This window comes from Schistocerca serialis, chromosome 2 (genome assembly GCF_023864345.2).
Source record: "Schistocerca serialis cubense isolate TAMUIC-IGC-003099 chromosome 2, iqSchSeri2.2, whole genome shotgun sequence".
NCBI classification, from domain to species: Eukaryota; Metazoa; Arthropoda; class Insecta; order Orthoptera; family Acrididae; genus Schistocerca; species Schistocerca serialis.
The window spans coordinates 948,295,929-948,311,943 of record NC_064639.1 but is presented as its reverse complement, the minus strand read 5'-3'; the positions used below and the strand labels follow the sequence as shown (position 1 = coordinate 948,311,943).

The 16,015-nt window shown below is 44.4% G+C and overlaps 1 protein-coding gene across 4 annotated transcripts in view; it reads left to right on the top strand.

The window, feature by feature from the left end:
• The window catches only part of LOC126458327 (nuclear distribution protein nudE-like 1-A), a 166,543-nt gene that overhangs the window by 34,170 nt on the left and 116,358 nt on the right, over positions 1-16,015 (top strand). For all 4 annotated transcript variants that reach the window (XR_007585614.1, XM_050095284.1, XM_050095286.1 and 1 more), the window contains exon 3: positions 1,804-1,978. Coding sequence is in view for 3 of the 4 variants with exons in the window: in XM_050095284.1 (XP_049951241.1) it covers positions 1,804-1,978 (175 nt within the window). In the remaining variant the exon portion in view is untranslated. The remainder of the gene's footprint in view (positions 1-1,803; positions 1,979-16,015) is intronic.

Here is a 16,015-nt window from a genome sequence, read left to right as displayed (position 1 = left end):
GCACTGTGATCATTGCACCGTCATGTGACATTTACATGCTGTGGAGAAGTTCAAAAAGTGTCTCTGTGTGTTTGTGTGTGTGTGTGTGCGTGTGCGTGTGCGTGTGCGTGTGCGTGTGCGTGCGCGTGCGCGTGCGCGTGCGCGTGCGCGTGCGCGTGCGCGTGCGCGTGCGCGTGCGTAATACATGCTCTAAGCCATAATCACAAAATTTAGCGGTTGGCAACATGTTCACTTCTGCTTGCTTGTCATCTGTTAGCTTTTGAACAGCACTGACGATTGCTGTCCCACATTGTTATTGGTGACAAAAAAAATGGAGTCTTTTATGTTAACATAAGGAAAAGAAAGGAATGATTGAGCCCAAACTAAGCAGCAATCTCTGTAAAAAGACGTGCACATCCACAAAAGATGTGCTACGGTCGCAGGTTCGAATCCTGCCTCGGGCATGGGTGTGTGTGATGTCCTTAGGTTAGTTAGGTTTAAGTAGTTCTAAGTTCTAGGGGACTTATGACCTAAGATGTTGAGTCCCATAGTGCTCAGAGCCATTTTTTGAACCACAAAAGATGATGTTATTCATCTGGTGGAACAGCAATGGTGTGGCATACTATGAATTGCTTCCCTGAGGTTTACTAATCATTACTGACCTTTGTCAACAACTGAGATGTCTTGCAGACACAATCCAAGAATAAATACCAGGAAGTCTGTGTGAAATGACGCCACTCCGTGATAACATCCGCCCGGATTTTATTAGACTGACAGAAAATGTTATACAGGAAATGGGTTTGGAAATCACTCCACATCCACTTTTATAGCTGATCTTTTGCCCCCAGATTTTTACCTTTTTCACTTTCTGGTGAACAACCTTCAAGGAAGTTCCTTTCTGGATGAAAATACACTCCAAATATGGCACAGTGAGTTCTTAGCCTCAAAACGACACAATTTATAGTCGCAGAATCAAAAAGTTGCCCCAGCATTGGCAGGCTGTTGTAAAAGAATTTATTATTGATGATTAAAATCGGTGTTGTGTGTATCTTGTGTTTATTAAACTTACGGAAAAACATTACGAACTTCTGCACCAACCTAATACATCATGTCAGTTTGGTGGCACTGTTTCATTAGACTGTGTTTGTTCCATCAGAAATTGCAAGCTAAATGCGTGCCGTGTGCCACTCCACACACTGGCTATCTTACCACATCACTCTGGTGGTCATTTACTGCTGCTTGCTGCCAAGCTGAAATGTAAATCTTATTTCTCTGGTTAGAATCCTTATGAGAAGTACAGTAACTGTACTATGTTGACTTTGTATTGCTCATTTGTGGTGCATATCTCTGAAAGCAGAGTCAATGAATACTACATCATATAGAATTCGATTTGTGATGGCATAACCCTCTAACGGTCTTCCCTAGGTTGCTTATTGGTAAAGAAATCTAGACACATCAACCATGCATTGTAGATTTGCATTAACTTGAAATAATCAGTGCAGTGACAAATAAATAAAAATTATATCAATTTGTATTTCTCATTGCTTTTTGTGAGTGCAGTGTACAGGTGCAAACTCTGTTGTTTCGATGGCTCCACGATGATGGCATGAATTCCTATCATTGAAAGTTGGTGGAACATTCAGGCACATGGTGTAATGCCATGCGTTTCATTGTAACACAGGATAGTGTTGAATCAAAATCATATTGGGTTGGTCTTTTCCACTTTTAGCTTATTTTGAAGTATTGAATATATAAAACTTTGTAAATGCACTTTTTCACTGTTGGATATTGTAAATAATTGATTGTTTTTACTGTTTTTAAAAGGTTGGAAGAGTCAAGGCAAGATGTTCAGAGAGTAGAGCACGATTTTGAAGATTTCCAAGAAAACTCACGCCAATTGGAGAAGGAACTGGAGACTGCACTTGACCAGTCGGAGAAAACAAACAGGGAAAGAGAAGCACTTTGTAATAGATGGCAAATAGAAAATGAAAGGCTACGTGTAAGTTTTTGGAAATAAGTTGCTAGAGACTAGAGATTTGCTTGAAACTAAACTTACAACTATTACAAAATTTATGCCGTTGGATACAATTCTGTGAACTGTGTTGGCCCACAGGTATAAAATGTTACTATGGAGTTGGGTACTGATACGACAGTGAGCTTTAATTTCCAAGCTTCAAATGGCATTGTCTGTTTAAAGGGGACAAATGAATAAAACTTGTAGAAACTTGGCAGAAGTTGCAAGGAAAGGGCACCTCATGTGGAAATTACTTTGTGACTTTTTATTTACAGGGTGTATCAGGAACACTTTAAATGAACTTTGGGTGTGGGTTCCTCTGACCAAAAGAAGGAAAAAAGTATATAAACAGATTTGGCTAAAAATCCTTCATTGTTGTATTTTTAAAGAAAGACCATTTTACAAAGTTCGCAAGTCACAAACTGATGTTCAATATGCCTTCCACTTACTTTCATACATGCATGCATATGTGTGTCAGGTCACAGACTGTTGCACTCTTTCAAACAAAACCAGATGGTATTGCATGAGAGGTGGAGAAAAAGGGGGGTGGGGGGGCAGTGTTGTGTGGCCAAACAACTGATCCTCCTGTTCCTATTTCCAATGTATCCATCATGGTAGATAACATCCAGTGTGTCTGCAGTGGGATGCAGATGTGCTGGATTCCCGTGATTCATAACTCATACGCGACCTCTTTTAGCAGAGGCACATTCTATTGCAAGCATTGGAGTGTTTTCAAATTATTCTGTGTAAACCAGACTCCGGGCAACACCTAAAGTTCCAACCCACACAGCAACCCACAACATCTGAAACTGCTGGTGTGTGGCCTCAATTTTACCATGAGCATTTTTGTTTTTCCATACATTTTGGTGGTGAAAATTTGTTCTTCCGTCACTTCTAAATGTCGTCTCATCTACAAACAAGACAATGAATTCTCAGTTGTTCAACAATTTATCAGCAAAGGTCAGCCATAGGCCATGTAATATCATATTAAAGAGCCTACAGACTTTGAAGACTTTATATATAAACTACATATGAAGTACCTTCCGTGCTGTACTGGAAAATTTAGCACATGCTATGCCGATGCTTTGAATACTGTTGGTTATTCTTAGGCAGCCTGTAGAACATGTGCTTCCTAGTCCAGCAAATCTCGGTTTACCTCAGTCCTTTGTTTGTTTTGCTATAGTCTCTGTCTTTATAATGTTGCCATAAACAGTAGCAAAGGTTGGATGATTCTGTTCGTTTTGTATATCTGTATGCGTTGAAACAGTCTACAGTCTTATATTGTTTGCTATTTGTGTTGCAGCACATAAAAATCATACCTACCTACTTGCTAAATGAATGTATATGTGCTGTTGCAGTTAAATGGATCAGTTAGCAGGCATCTCACTGCTGCTACATGTGTGAAAATATTAAAGACATTCTTACACACCCAGTATGCTAAATAGAATTATTTGTTTCATACTGGAAACAGCTTTCAGCTATTAGTTCCTTCTTAAATACACCCAAATTGCATATAAATATGAAATTTAGTTGTGACTTTTTGCATTTCATGACAAGTGTTCCAATCTGAAAGATACTGCCATCTCGACCAGTGTCAGTTTTGAGGAAATTTATAGAGAATGTACCTAAGAGACATACATAAGATTACACCAAGTGTTTGCTTCCTCTGTAACTTGTAACTAATAGAGCTGTTTTTGTATGGTCAACTTTCTGTGCAGCTGAAAATGGGCAAAAACTCTTCCAGTTTGGCAGGCCATTATTCTTAAACTAATAGAGGTGGGATCCTGCAACTCGTCACATTAACAGAATGTGAAACTAACACACACGAAGATCAGAAGGTGGTGTTCATGGCACAGTCTCTTTTCAAACATACTGAATTCTTTTTTCATGATAAATCTCCATATTTAATGAGGCTTAGGTAATGAGTCAGAAAAGACAATGCATCAATTGAAACTCAGCTGACCTGAATTGTTGTTTCAACAGTTGACAAATAATGATAATTTTCTTTAGTTCCTGCTAGACTACCATGCCCATTTTTAAACTTCTCTTCTTGTGACACTTTATTTTGTTTATTTATTGCTGATGAAAGCAAGTTAAATGTCATTTTTGCCAATTGATGAAGCAACAACTCAGGTCAGTAGTATCAAATGGCGCATCATCTTTTCTGACCGAAATTAGCGATAGTAGTGAAGGACATACATCGAAATCACAACTTCCAGCCAGAACAACATGCTGCGTGCTTTTTTATGAAAGAGTTTTGGATTGGAAATATCTGCAAGCCTTCCACTGAACAGAAGGCTGCCTTTCTAAGTGCTTTGCACTCATATGACAGAGCACATATATTTTATAGGTCATCAAGAAATGAGTGCTGCATTCTGGAACAGCACATTATTGCACATTAGAGCATCATCAGTGACAAGTTGGGCCGGCAGTATAGTTTTCCTCATGATATTTAACAGCAGATTAATGAAAGTAAAAAGTCAGGAAGCTTGAAGTAAACGTAAGCTTAGGACCGTAAAAGAGATCTCTTCTAGCTTTGGCCTCTGAAACTTAAATAAATGTATCATTAGATTTGTGATCTGTTTAAAGAAACCCTTATCAGTAGTGAGAGAAAGAGAACCACACTTGGCTGCTGTTGCACACCTATCGGGTGTGGCCCCTATGGCAATGGGGATGCTGGTTTTCTCACTTTAAAAGAAACCCACAGTGGTTAAGCCATCATTGACCGTAGCAACACATTTATGCAATTTTTCATCAGTACGCTAGTGTTTGATAGGAACCACGAACTATGCAAATATAAAGTATTGTATACTTTACCCCCCGAATTAAACTAGCATATCAGTAGCATTTCACAGTAAAAAATGATATACTCAGAATTGTCTGTACCATGAACCCTTTCCAAATTATGCTAAACAGACTGTTATGAACTTCACAAAAATTTAAACAATGTGACAATGGTGTGAAGCTTGAAGGCAGCGTATACGATTTGCGGTGCAGATGTTATGCAACAGTTTTACTACCATGGTCTCTAGTACCTTGGTAATGCCTTGCCTTGGTAATTCACAATTAAATATTAAATATTTATAACCAGTTTGATTCTGTAGTTATTGTAGGAGGGGGGGGGGGGGGGGACAAACAGAGAGGAGTCGTGGCAAAAAGAATCCCTTTTTTACGTTCTTTGACCTCTGCCTCGATCTCACTTCCAAGCCATGAGGACTTAAGATATTACCTTCCTCAGAGAACACTAAACAATTTTAGAACAAATAAAAGATGCCAAATTTAATTTGAGTACCAGAGGAATATGGGTGCGTCTTCAGCGGGCCTCCACTTTTTTTTTTTTTTTTTTTTTTTTTGTCTAATATGCTTACTTTGCAAAACCGAATGTAGTTTTTTAAGTGGATTAGAATGTTGTCTATTTAATGAGAATGGTTTAAAAGAGTTTGCAGAAGCCTTTTTTTTTTTTTGTAAAATTGGACTAAAGATACCAATTTTGGTGTTTTTACATAACTTATCAACTTTGTCCCAAATTTATAAATTATTGGGAAGCACTAGGAGAATTAAAATTTATCTTCTAAGACCCTTCTATTGGTAAGTTATTACTTGCAAAGTTTCAGGCTTATTCCACAATTACCTCCAGAAAAATGAGAAAGTAAACTTCATATTTTTTCAAGCACTTTTTTTTCTGTCGATTTTGCTTCAAATTATCCATATGAAAATTATTAAAGAAATATTTTCTATTATTATTTTGCTTATGAGAGTGCAAGAAGCTGTGCAAGATGGCCAAGTTTAGTTTCTTTCAAAAATATGTTGGTGAGAACTCAGAGGCGCACTGTCGGTAACTGCACTGTGGGGGGAGGGTCAAACAAATGACTATATCTCTGCAGTACTGAATTGGTGGTCATGAAACTTTACCGGTGTTTCTTGGGAACATGTGCAAATGTTCATACAAAATTTTATTAAAATGCTCTATGTTCGTGTAGGAACCTCTAGACTGCTCGGCATGGAGTGACCCAGGATGTAATTGATCTTCTTTCACCTGAATATCACTAATCCACTAATCATTGTGAGAAGTTTCAATTAACTATAGTTTAGAGCAGTAATCTGTCTAGAAATCCTTAAGTCATTGGTTACTATAATTCAGTATAACAAAGATTATATTGGGGCAACAATTCTTCTAATGCATTTTGAAAGGAAAAGGGGAACAGAAATTTCATTGGCCACCAAATAATAAACTGCGTTTAAATGTATTGATAAAACAAAAAAATTTTTGCATCTTTACTCAAATGATACCAAAATCAAAATAAATGTTTCTGATAAATTTTCAGAGGTGTCAGAGACTGTGAAATGTGTTTGTGTCAAGTTTAAGAGAGGTGATGTCAAAAATAGGCAATATTTGCCATATTTGATATTTTTGGCTGATAACTTCGTGAATATATTTATAAGAAGTTCATAATTCACTAATTTTCAGCAGGAAGACTGACAGTCCACTAAAGACTTATTGTTGGTCACTAGCTGTTGCTTGTTAAAGTGTGGGGAAAATTGTTCAAAAGGTTAAAGTGCCTTGAGCATTGCATTCTGATCTTCATTTATGTTATTACTGTATTTCCCCATCCCTGTGATATTACACATACATTATGTGATCAGAAGTATCCGGATGCCCCCAAAAACATATGTTATTCATATTAGGTGCATTGTGTTGCCACATACTGCCAGGTACTCCATATCAATGACCTCAGTAATAATTAGACATCGTGAGAGAGCAGAATGGGGCGCTCCACAAAACTCTTGGACTTCGGACATGGTCAGGTGATTGGGTGTCACTTGTGTGATATGTCTGTGTGCGAGATTTCCACTCCTAAGCATCCCTAGGTCCAATGTGATAGTGGAGTGAAAACGTGAAGGGACACATACAGCACAATAAGTGTGCAGGTCGACATCGTCTGTTGACTACTGGCCGTTTAAGAGGGTCGTAATGTGTAATAGACAGACATCTATCCAGACCATCACACAGTAATTCCAAACTGAATCAGGATCCACTGGAAGTACTGTGACAGTTGGGTGGGAGGTGAGAAAACTTGGATTTCATGGTCGAGCTGCTGCTCGTAAGCCACACATCACTCCGGTAAATGCCAAATGACGCCTCACTTGGTGTAAGGAGTGTAAAAATTGGATGATTGAACAGTGGAAAAACGTTATGTGGAGTGACTAATCACGGTACACAATGTGGCAATTCTGTGGCAGGGTGTGGGTACAGCAAATGCCTGGTGAACGTCATCTGCCATTGTGTGTAGTGCCAACAGTAAAATTCGGAGGCGGTGGTGTTATGGTGTGGTCATGTTTTTCATGGAGGGGGCGTGCATCACTCTTTTTTTCCATAGCACTATCACAGTGCTGCCTACATTGATGTTTGAAGAAGCTTCTTCCTTCCCACTGTCAAAGAGCAATTCGGGGGTGGCGATTGCATCTTTCAACACAGTCGAGCACATGTTCATGATGCATGGTCTGTGGCAGAATGGTTGTACGGCAATAACATCCCTGTAATGGATTGGCCCGCAGAGTCCTGACCTGAATCCTATAGAACACCTCTGGGATGTTTTGGAACACCGACTTCGTGCCAGGCCTCACCGATCGACATCGATGCCCCTCCTCAGTACAGCAATCCGTGAAGAATGGGCTGCCATTCCCCCAAGAAACCTTCCAGTACCTGACAGAATGTATGGCTGTGAGAGTGGAAGCTGTCTCAAAGTTAAGGGTGGACCAACACCATATTGAGTTACAGCATTACCGATGGAGGGCGCCACGAACTTGGAAGTCATTTTCAGCCAGGTGTCTGGATACTTTTGATCATATAGTGTAACATCTGTTCACTAGAACAACTGAACCACACCATCTACAAGGGGTTTGATTGTGTTTCACTCACTGCATAAAATGTTTCCATATCTGCATTTTCCTGCCTGCTCAACATATGAAGTATCCTTGTTAATATCCACCTTTATATTTGTAGTCCACAGATCACTGTGAAGTGTGTGCCAGAGTGTACTTTCCACTGCACCAGTTATTAGGGCTTTTTTCCCATCCCATTTCCATATGGAGTACAGATAGAATGCTTCCTTAAATGCCTCTTTGGGGGCTGTAATTAGTATAATTTTGCCTTCGCAATCTCTATGGGAACTATACGTGGGGGGGAGGGGGGGGGGAGGCTGGGTTTTATGGTCCTAGTTCCATCATTTAAAGTTGGTTCTAGAAATTTTCTAAGTAGACTTTCATGAGGTGTCCTAAAGAACAGACGCCACACATTCATATAATTGATTCGCTTTAATGGGCAACAAATCTACCTTCTTCATTGCGGATACACAATTATCTCTGACCTCCTGTAGGAATCTCACTGTAGCGAGCATGGAGGACTGGACAGGGAGATGCAGGTAATTGGTGCTAGCTGGAGTGTGGGTCAGCAGAGAGGCGTGCCGAGACAGTCGGCGTAGTTGTGATAAACTCTGTGTCCAGGTGGCGCAGTGGTTAATTCAACTGCCTAAGCAGGAGATCAAAGGTTTGAATCTCGGTCCAGCCCACATATTCAATCAGTGTCCCTGATTCTGTGTAAAATTCTGGTGCAGCTGACATCAGTAGTCCCTGCCCCCACCCCCTCCACCTTCAGTTTAGATATTTCAGGAGATAGTTTGCATCTGTCTTAAAATGTCTCAGGTCAGTTCTTTCAGTATCTTTGTGACACTTTCCTATGGGTCAAACAAACCTTTGACCATTTGTGCTGCTCTTATCTGTAAGTATTCAATATCTCCTATTTGTTCTGTTTGGTACAGGCTTGGTTGCACAAGTATCTTGTATGCAAACTCCTTTGTAGACTGATTGCATTTCCCTAGTATTCTGCCAATGAGCCAGAGTCAGTCAACTGCTTTACCTATGATTGGTTCTATGTAGTCATTCCATTTCACATCCCTACAAATTGTTATATCCAGTTTTTGGGGTGAGCTGACCAATTCTAATTGTGAATTATTGATATTGTAATTGTACAATACTAAATTTTTCACTTTGTAAAGAGCAAAATTTTACATTTCAGAACATTTAAAGCAACTTGCCAATCTCTCCACCACTTTTAACTTTAAAGTTCTGACTGAATATTTGTGCAGTTTTTATTTTTCATTACACATAACTACACCAGGTACAAAAAATTTGAACTATGAGAAGGAAAGTTGCTACTCACCATATAGCAGAGATACTAAGTTGCAGATAGGCGCCGGCCGGAGTGGCCGAGCGGTTCTAGGCACTACAGTCTGGAACCGCGCGACCACTATGGTCGCAGGTTCGAATCCTGCTTCGGGCATGGATGTGTGTGATGTCCTTAGGTTAGTTAGGTTTAAGTAGTTCTAAGTTCTAGGGGACTGATGACCTCAGAAGCTAAGTCCCATAGTGCTCAGACCCATTTGCAGATAGGCACAACAAAGAGATTTTCACACTTAAAGCTTTCGGCCAATGGCCTTTGTCAACAGTACACACACACACACACACACACACACACACCACACACACACACACACACCCTATTCCATCCTGGATTTTCCATTGTTTGAAAAATTTGAACGAGATTGGTACCCCATGTGATTATTCTTTCGATAATATGTGTTTCTGTGGTACCAAGCGAAATGCCTTTTGGAAGTCAAGAAACACTGTACTCATCAGATTTATTTGAACTGGGGCTTTCAGTATGTAATAAAGAAAAGCAAATGTTTTTTCATATGATTGATGTTTTCAGAATCTGTGCTTGTTAGCATAGAGGTCATTCTGTCAGAGATACCTCATTATATTTTAGCTCAAAATATGTTCTATGATTCTACAATGAATGGATGTGAAGGATATTGGATGGTAGTTTAGTGGACCACTTCTGCTGCCCTTGTAGGTGGGTGTGACCTGTGCTTCCTTTGTGCCACTGAACACAATATTTATATAACGGGGTTTTTGCTGTGTTATGGTTAAAAGAGAGGTTACCTCAGCCGCATATTGGGTATAGAATCTGACAGGGATTTCATCAAGAGTTGGAGATTTGAAAATATTGTAACATGTATGAATGACAACCTGTGTACTGGAAGTAGGACACATGTTATACCCTATTGTAACCACAAAGACTTGGTCATAAGTAGATTTTAAATATCAATTGCATGCTATGTTTTGCAGATAAACAATGATTTTAATATAGCAGAGAATTTATTTTACATGTAGATTGGGTTCTATGTTTTGAGATAAACATTGATTTTGATATAGAGGTACATACTAAGTGAATTTACGTTTCTACTGTTATGTACACAGATGTTATGTTGTAGATATCGATGTGTGTGCAATTGTTTGTTTGTCCTCTGTATCAGATGCCACTGACAGTTGGCTTTATGCTCGAAAATACAAGTCTCGCAATTAATTTGTACGTGCAGCTCATCTTATAGCAAGATGTCATTTAACAGACCAGAGCTTTGTTCAGTTTTAATGATTTTAGCTGATTCTCAATGCCGCTGACGCTATTAAGAGGGGGCACTTCATTAGAAATACACAAATTATTTCCCAGGTCTTTGATATTTTTACTGTATGTTGAAACATTTTTGACACAGTGTCATTTTTTCACATAATCTCCGTCCCTTTCAACTGCCTTATGCCAGTGTGGAACTAAGGCCTGTGTGCCTGCATGGTAGAAGTCAGAACCAGCATGTTTAGCCATGGTGTAGCAGCCTTCACAAGGTAATCATCATTTTCAGTACCCCCCCCCCCCCCCACCCCCCCACCCCCACCTCCACCCCCAGGGGCTCGCCGGTCTTTGGCGGCTTTGTGTGCTTGGCTACCAGGGGCCCCCAGCCTTTGCAGCATCTTTTCCCTTCCGTGCTGCATGTCTGTCCTCTTACTATTCAGTTTCCCCTCCCGTCGGGAACATATCTGGGATGTTTTTGGGAATCTGTTCCATATTTTCAGTAGGTGATATAAGAACAGTCCCACTGCTGTTTTTCATTCCTTTTTTCTTTCTTCGTCCACCTTCTCCTATCCTTCTTCCAATTCGGCACTTGAGGTTCCTCTTTTTCTTCTTCCTCTCCGTGCACTCCTGAAGGGCTGGCCCATGCGTGTGATGCATTACAGGTGACTGAGTGACACACAATTCCCAGCCCTGGGTCGACATGTGAGGTTTGTATGCACCCCCCTGGTAGAGGCCAGGCCCAGGGAGGGGTGATTGCCTGGGCCGCTACTTTCCCAAATTGCCGATTGGTACTCTGTCAGGTGTTCGGGAGTTGTCACCTAAGGTGTAAACAATCACCTAAGGCAGGTGCGCACCCACTCTGAGGGCCCCTCCCCCCAGTTGGAAGGAGCACGCCATAATAGATGCTGACAGTTATTGGTGATTTTCTTATGGTGAGTCAATCGTCTCCTTCGCGGTCAACATCTACCAAATGTAAATGGAATGACGCTCCTGATTAAAAGGCCCTCCCAGCTGTACCATGGTTCCTTGTGGTTTCACATACTGAAGACAGTCAGCCCTTTGCAACAGTAAATCTGTTTCTTATTTGAGAAGTTATTGATGCAATTGCCGGACCTGTGAAATCCTGCTCTACTGTATGCAATGGCACTTTACTTTTGAAGACTACTTCTGATTCTCAAGCACAACTACTACTTGCCACTTCGTTCCTCCATGGATATCCTGTTCGTGTCAAGGTCTGTAGAACACTGAATTATTCCCGTGGTGTTCAATGGTCTGGCCAAGACACAAATCCTAACATACCTCTCTGATCAGGGTGCCATTGCAGCCCATCAAAAAGGTAGATGCATCCTTAGTGCCCACACGCATTCTCTCTCTCACTTTTGATAGAGTGGTGCTTCTGTCCAAGATCAAAGCAGGTTATTACGTTATCATGGTCTGACCATATTTTCCAAACCCAATGTGCTGCTACCAGTGTCATTGTTTCAACCATACTTGAATGTCCTGTTGACACCTGGCCAAATGAGTAACCTGTGGCAGGGATGCTCATGAGGGCAATTGTCCACCTCTTTCTCCCTGTTGTAACCCTGCGGGTTCGGGGGTAAGAATAGGCATGCGATATTCCTGCCTGTTGTAAGAGGCGACTAAAAGGAGTCCACATGTTTTGGCCTTTATGCGGTGGTCCCCTCTCGGGTTTGACCTCCATAGTTCAAAATTATTCCGAAGAGTGAGCCAGTTGGGCAAGGGTACTTTACTTGGCGCTTCATGTCCATCGTACATTGAGATCTTTAGCCCCCTTTCTCGTCTTCACATTGGGGTCCCGCCTGTTCTCCATCTCTTGGGCAAGGATAAGCCGTGCACTAGGCACTGTCGCTTTCTGTGCCGGGGCAACGACCATGGACTTCTTTATGCCTGATAACCGGCACAGTAGCCAGTCCATTGTGGTGGGGCTGCCATGTACCCTGTTGGTTGTAGCACCCTGACATCACAGGGATCGCTCTGCTGATGCCTGCGCTGTTAACTCCCCATGTATGCCAAGGAGTAGATGCCTATCTCCCTGGGGCATCGGGACTCCTGGCAATGGCCATCGTATTAGGTGGCCCTTGCTGCGGCTGGGTGGCGCCCGTGGGGAGGGCCCTGGTCGGAGTGGGTGGCATCAGGGCAGATGACAAGCAATGATGCTTGGTACATCATCTCTTGCTGGTAGCCAGCCACCAGCAGTCTTAAGCATTTGAGGGCTCAATTTAATGCAAACGCTTATGACCCCAAATCATTCCCCTCCTTGGCCACACCATGGGAGGACCCCCCTGCGGGTCCGGGGTAAGAATAGGCCCGAGGTATTCCTGCCTGTCGTACGAGGCAACTAAAAGGAGTTTCAACCGTTTCGGCCTTCCATGTGATGGTCCCCCTTGGGGTTTGACCTCCATTTTTCAAAATTCTACAGAAGTACGAGCCTTTTGGGGAAGGACACCTTACGTGGTGTACCACTGGTCCTAAGTGCACTAAGACCTTGGCACTCAGCATTGCACCGGCGTTGTAACCATACCCACTCTTTCTCAAATTGGGCCTAAACGCCTGATGGGTTGTCCAAGTTACGCCCATAGTGCATCTCCATCTGCCCCAGCGATCATGATGGACTTTCCATGGCACCAGAAATCCAGCACGGTAGCCAGCCCGTTGTGGTGGGGTCGTCATGTACCCTCTAGGTTGTAGCCCCCTGACAACACAGGGATCGTACTGCTGATACCTGAGCTGCACCCTCCCCACGTCGGCCAAGGAGTAGATGCCCGTCTCCTTGGGGCATCAGGACTCCCGGCAATGGTCATCCTGCCAGGTGGCCCTTGCTGCGGCTGGGTGGCGCCCGTGGGGAGAGCCCCTGGTCGGAGTGGGTGGTATCGGGGCGGACGTTTCGCAGATGAAAAGTCAACACGTATCAGGTCGCTCTGCGGCCGAGTCTTTCAAAAGAAAAGGTACCGTTTCTAGTCCTGGTTCTCCTGCCCTTTCCCCCTTGGCCACTCCATGGGAGGAGGGACAGGCCCGCCGTCTTGGGGCGAAGTACTTCCCCCGCTATTTGGTCTGTTCTCGAACCGATGGGGGGACATTCGCCACCTCCAAGCCCATGTTCTTTGTTCAGCACATTGAGGACATCTTCGGGGAAATTGAGGCTCTCAGCAAGATGCGTTCAGGGTCCGTACTTATCAAGACCACCTCCGCCACGCAGTCGGCGGCGCTCCAGGCGTGCGACCGCCTAGGGGACATCCCAGTATCCATTGTCCCACATCTGGCACTAAATAGGACGCAGGGGGTTATTTTTCATCGTGACCTCTTGCTACAATCTGATGAGGAGCTCAGGGCCAACCTGGAGCGCCGAGGCGTGCATTTCGTCCGGCGAGTCCAGCGCGGCCCCAAAGACCGTCGCATCGACACCGGGGCCTTCATCCTCGCCTTCGAGGGGGACGTTCTCCCGGAGAAGGTAAAGGTGATGTGCTACCGGTGTGACGTGCGACCTTACGTCCCGCCTCCTATGCGCTGTTTTAGGTGTTTGCGCTTTGGGCACGTGTCGTCACGGTGTGAGGCTGAGCCCCTTTGTGGCGATAGTGGACGTCCTCTTCGTGAGGAACATACATGCACCCCACCACCTCGGTGCATTAATTGTCCTGGCGTCCACTCGCCTAGATCCTCAGACTGCCCCACTTATCAGAAGGAGAAGAAGATACAAGAAATCAAAACTTTGGATCGGCTCTCTTATTCTGAGGCCAGGAAGAAGTATGACCGCCTTCATCCCGTGCCATTGACCACTTCGTTTGCCTCAGTTGTGTCCACTCCTTCCGCGGTATCCTCACCCCTATCCTGTCCCCCCTCCGCCTCCTCCGCCCATCAGGGGGCTCTGCCTCCACCTCCCAAATCCCTCCCTTCCAAATCCTCCTCCCCTGTGGCCCCCACCCCCTCTGCCCCAGGGGCCACCCTTCCTCCTCCTCCTCCTCCTCCCCCCATGCCACCTGAGAAGCGATCCTCTTCTCAGGCGTCCATCGGGGAAATGTTCCGGACCCCAGCTTCCGAGGTCCGGCGTTCCAAAACGGACCCCACGCGTGAGGACCTTCTTCGGGTCCAGCCCACCATCCCTGTGCCTCCTCGGCCTTCCAAGAAGGCCTCCAAGAAGAAGTCTCTATCCCCGTCTCCACCCCGGCGCGTTTCGTCTGACGCTTCATCCGTGAGTCGCTGCTCCCGGCCGTCCTCAGTTTCGCCGGGACGCTCTGCTGCCAGGCGCTTCGCCGGCCTTTCGTCGGCAACTGATGCGGCCCCTCCTACACAACCAGGGACAGCGGCCGCAGCTGGCGACGAGTCGATGTAACCGGATCCGCCTCCCGTCGGTTGTAGCGTTGTTCCCTCACAACCTGGTCCTCCGCGGCCGTCGAGGTGACCAGCTCTTCCCCCGTCTCGTTCCCCCAACTTTTTGACTAGCGATGGCGTTGTTTCATTGGAACATAAGAGGTATTCGCTCTAATCGGGAGGAATTACAACTGCTCCTCCGCCTGCACTGTCCGCTCGTCCTTGGTCTCCAGGAAACCAAGTTGCGCCCGACTGACCATATTGCCTTTACCCACTATACCTCGGAGCGGTATGACCTCACCCCTGTGGACGGTGTCCCTGCTCATGGTGGGGTCATGTTGCTCGTTCGGGACGATGTCTATTACCATCCCATCCCATTGACCACCCCACTCCAAGCAATAGCTGTCCGCATTACTCTTTCTGCTTTTACTTTTTCAGTTTGTACCATCTAAACTCCACTGTCATCTGCTGTTAGTCGTGCTGACATGATGCACCTGATCGTTCAGCTTCCCCCGCCGTTCTTATTGTTTGGCGACTTCAATGCCCATCATCCCCTTTGGGGCTCTCCTGCATCCTGTCAAAGAGGCTCACTCTTGGCGGATGTCTTCAACCATCTCAATCTTGTCTGCCTCAATACCGGCGCCCCGACTTTCCTCTCGGACTCTACTCATACCTACTCCCACTTGGACCTCTCGATCTGTTCTACCACTCTTGCCCATCGGTTCGAGTGGTATGTCCTTTCCGACACCTACTCGAGCGACCACTTCCCCTGTGTCGTTCGTCTCCTGCACCACACCCCACCCCCACGTCCTTCGAGCTGGAACATACTGAAAGCTGACTGGGGACTTTACTCCTCCCTGGCGACCTTTCCGGACCACGATTTTCCCAGTTGTGACAGTCAGGTCGAATACCTCACGGCTGTTATCATCAATGCTGCCGAACGTTCCATTCCTCGTACTACTTCTTCTTCACGTCGCGTTTCCGTCCCCTGGTGGAACGAGGCTTGTAGGGACGCTATCCGTGCTCGACGACGTGCTTTACGCACCTTTCGCCGCCATCCTACGTTGGCGAATTGTATTGAATACAAACGACTCCGAGCGCAATGCCGTAGAATCATCAAAGACAGCAAAAAAGCTTGCTGGGCCTCTTTCACGAGCTCCTTTAACAGTTTTACTCCCTCTTCCGTTGTTTGGGGTAGCCTGCGCTGGCTGTCGGGCATTAAGGCCCAC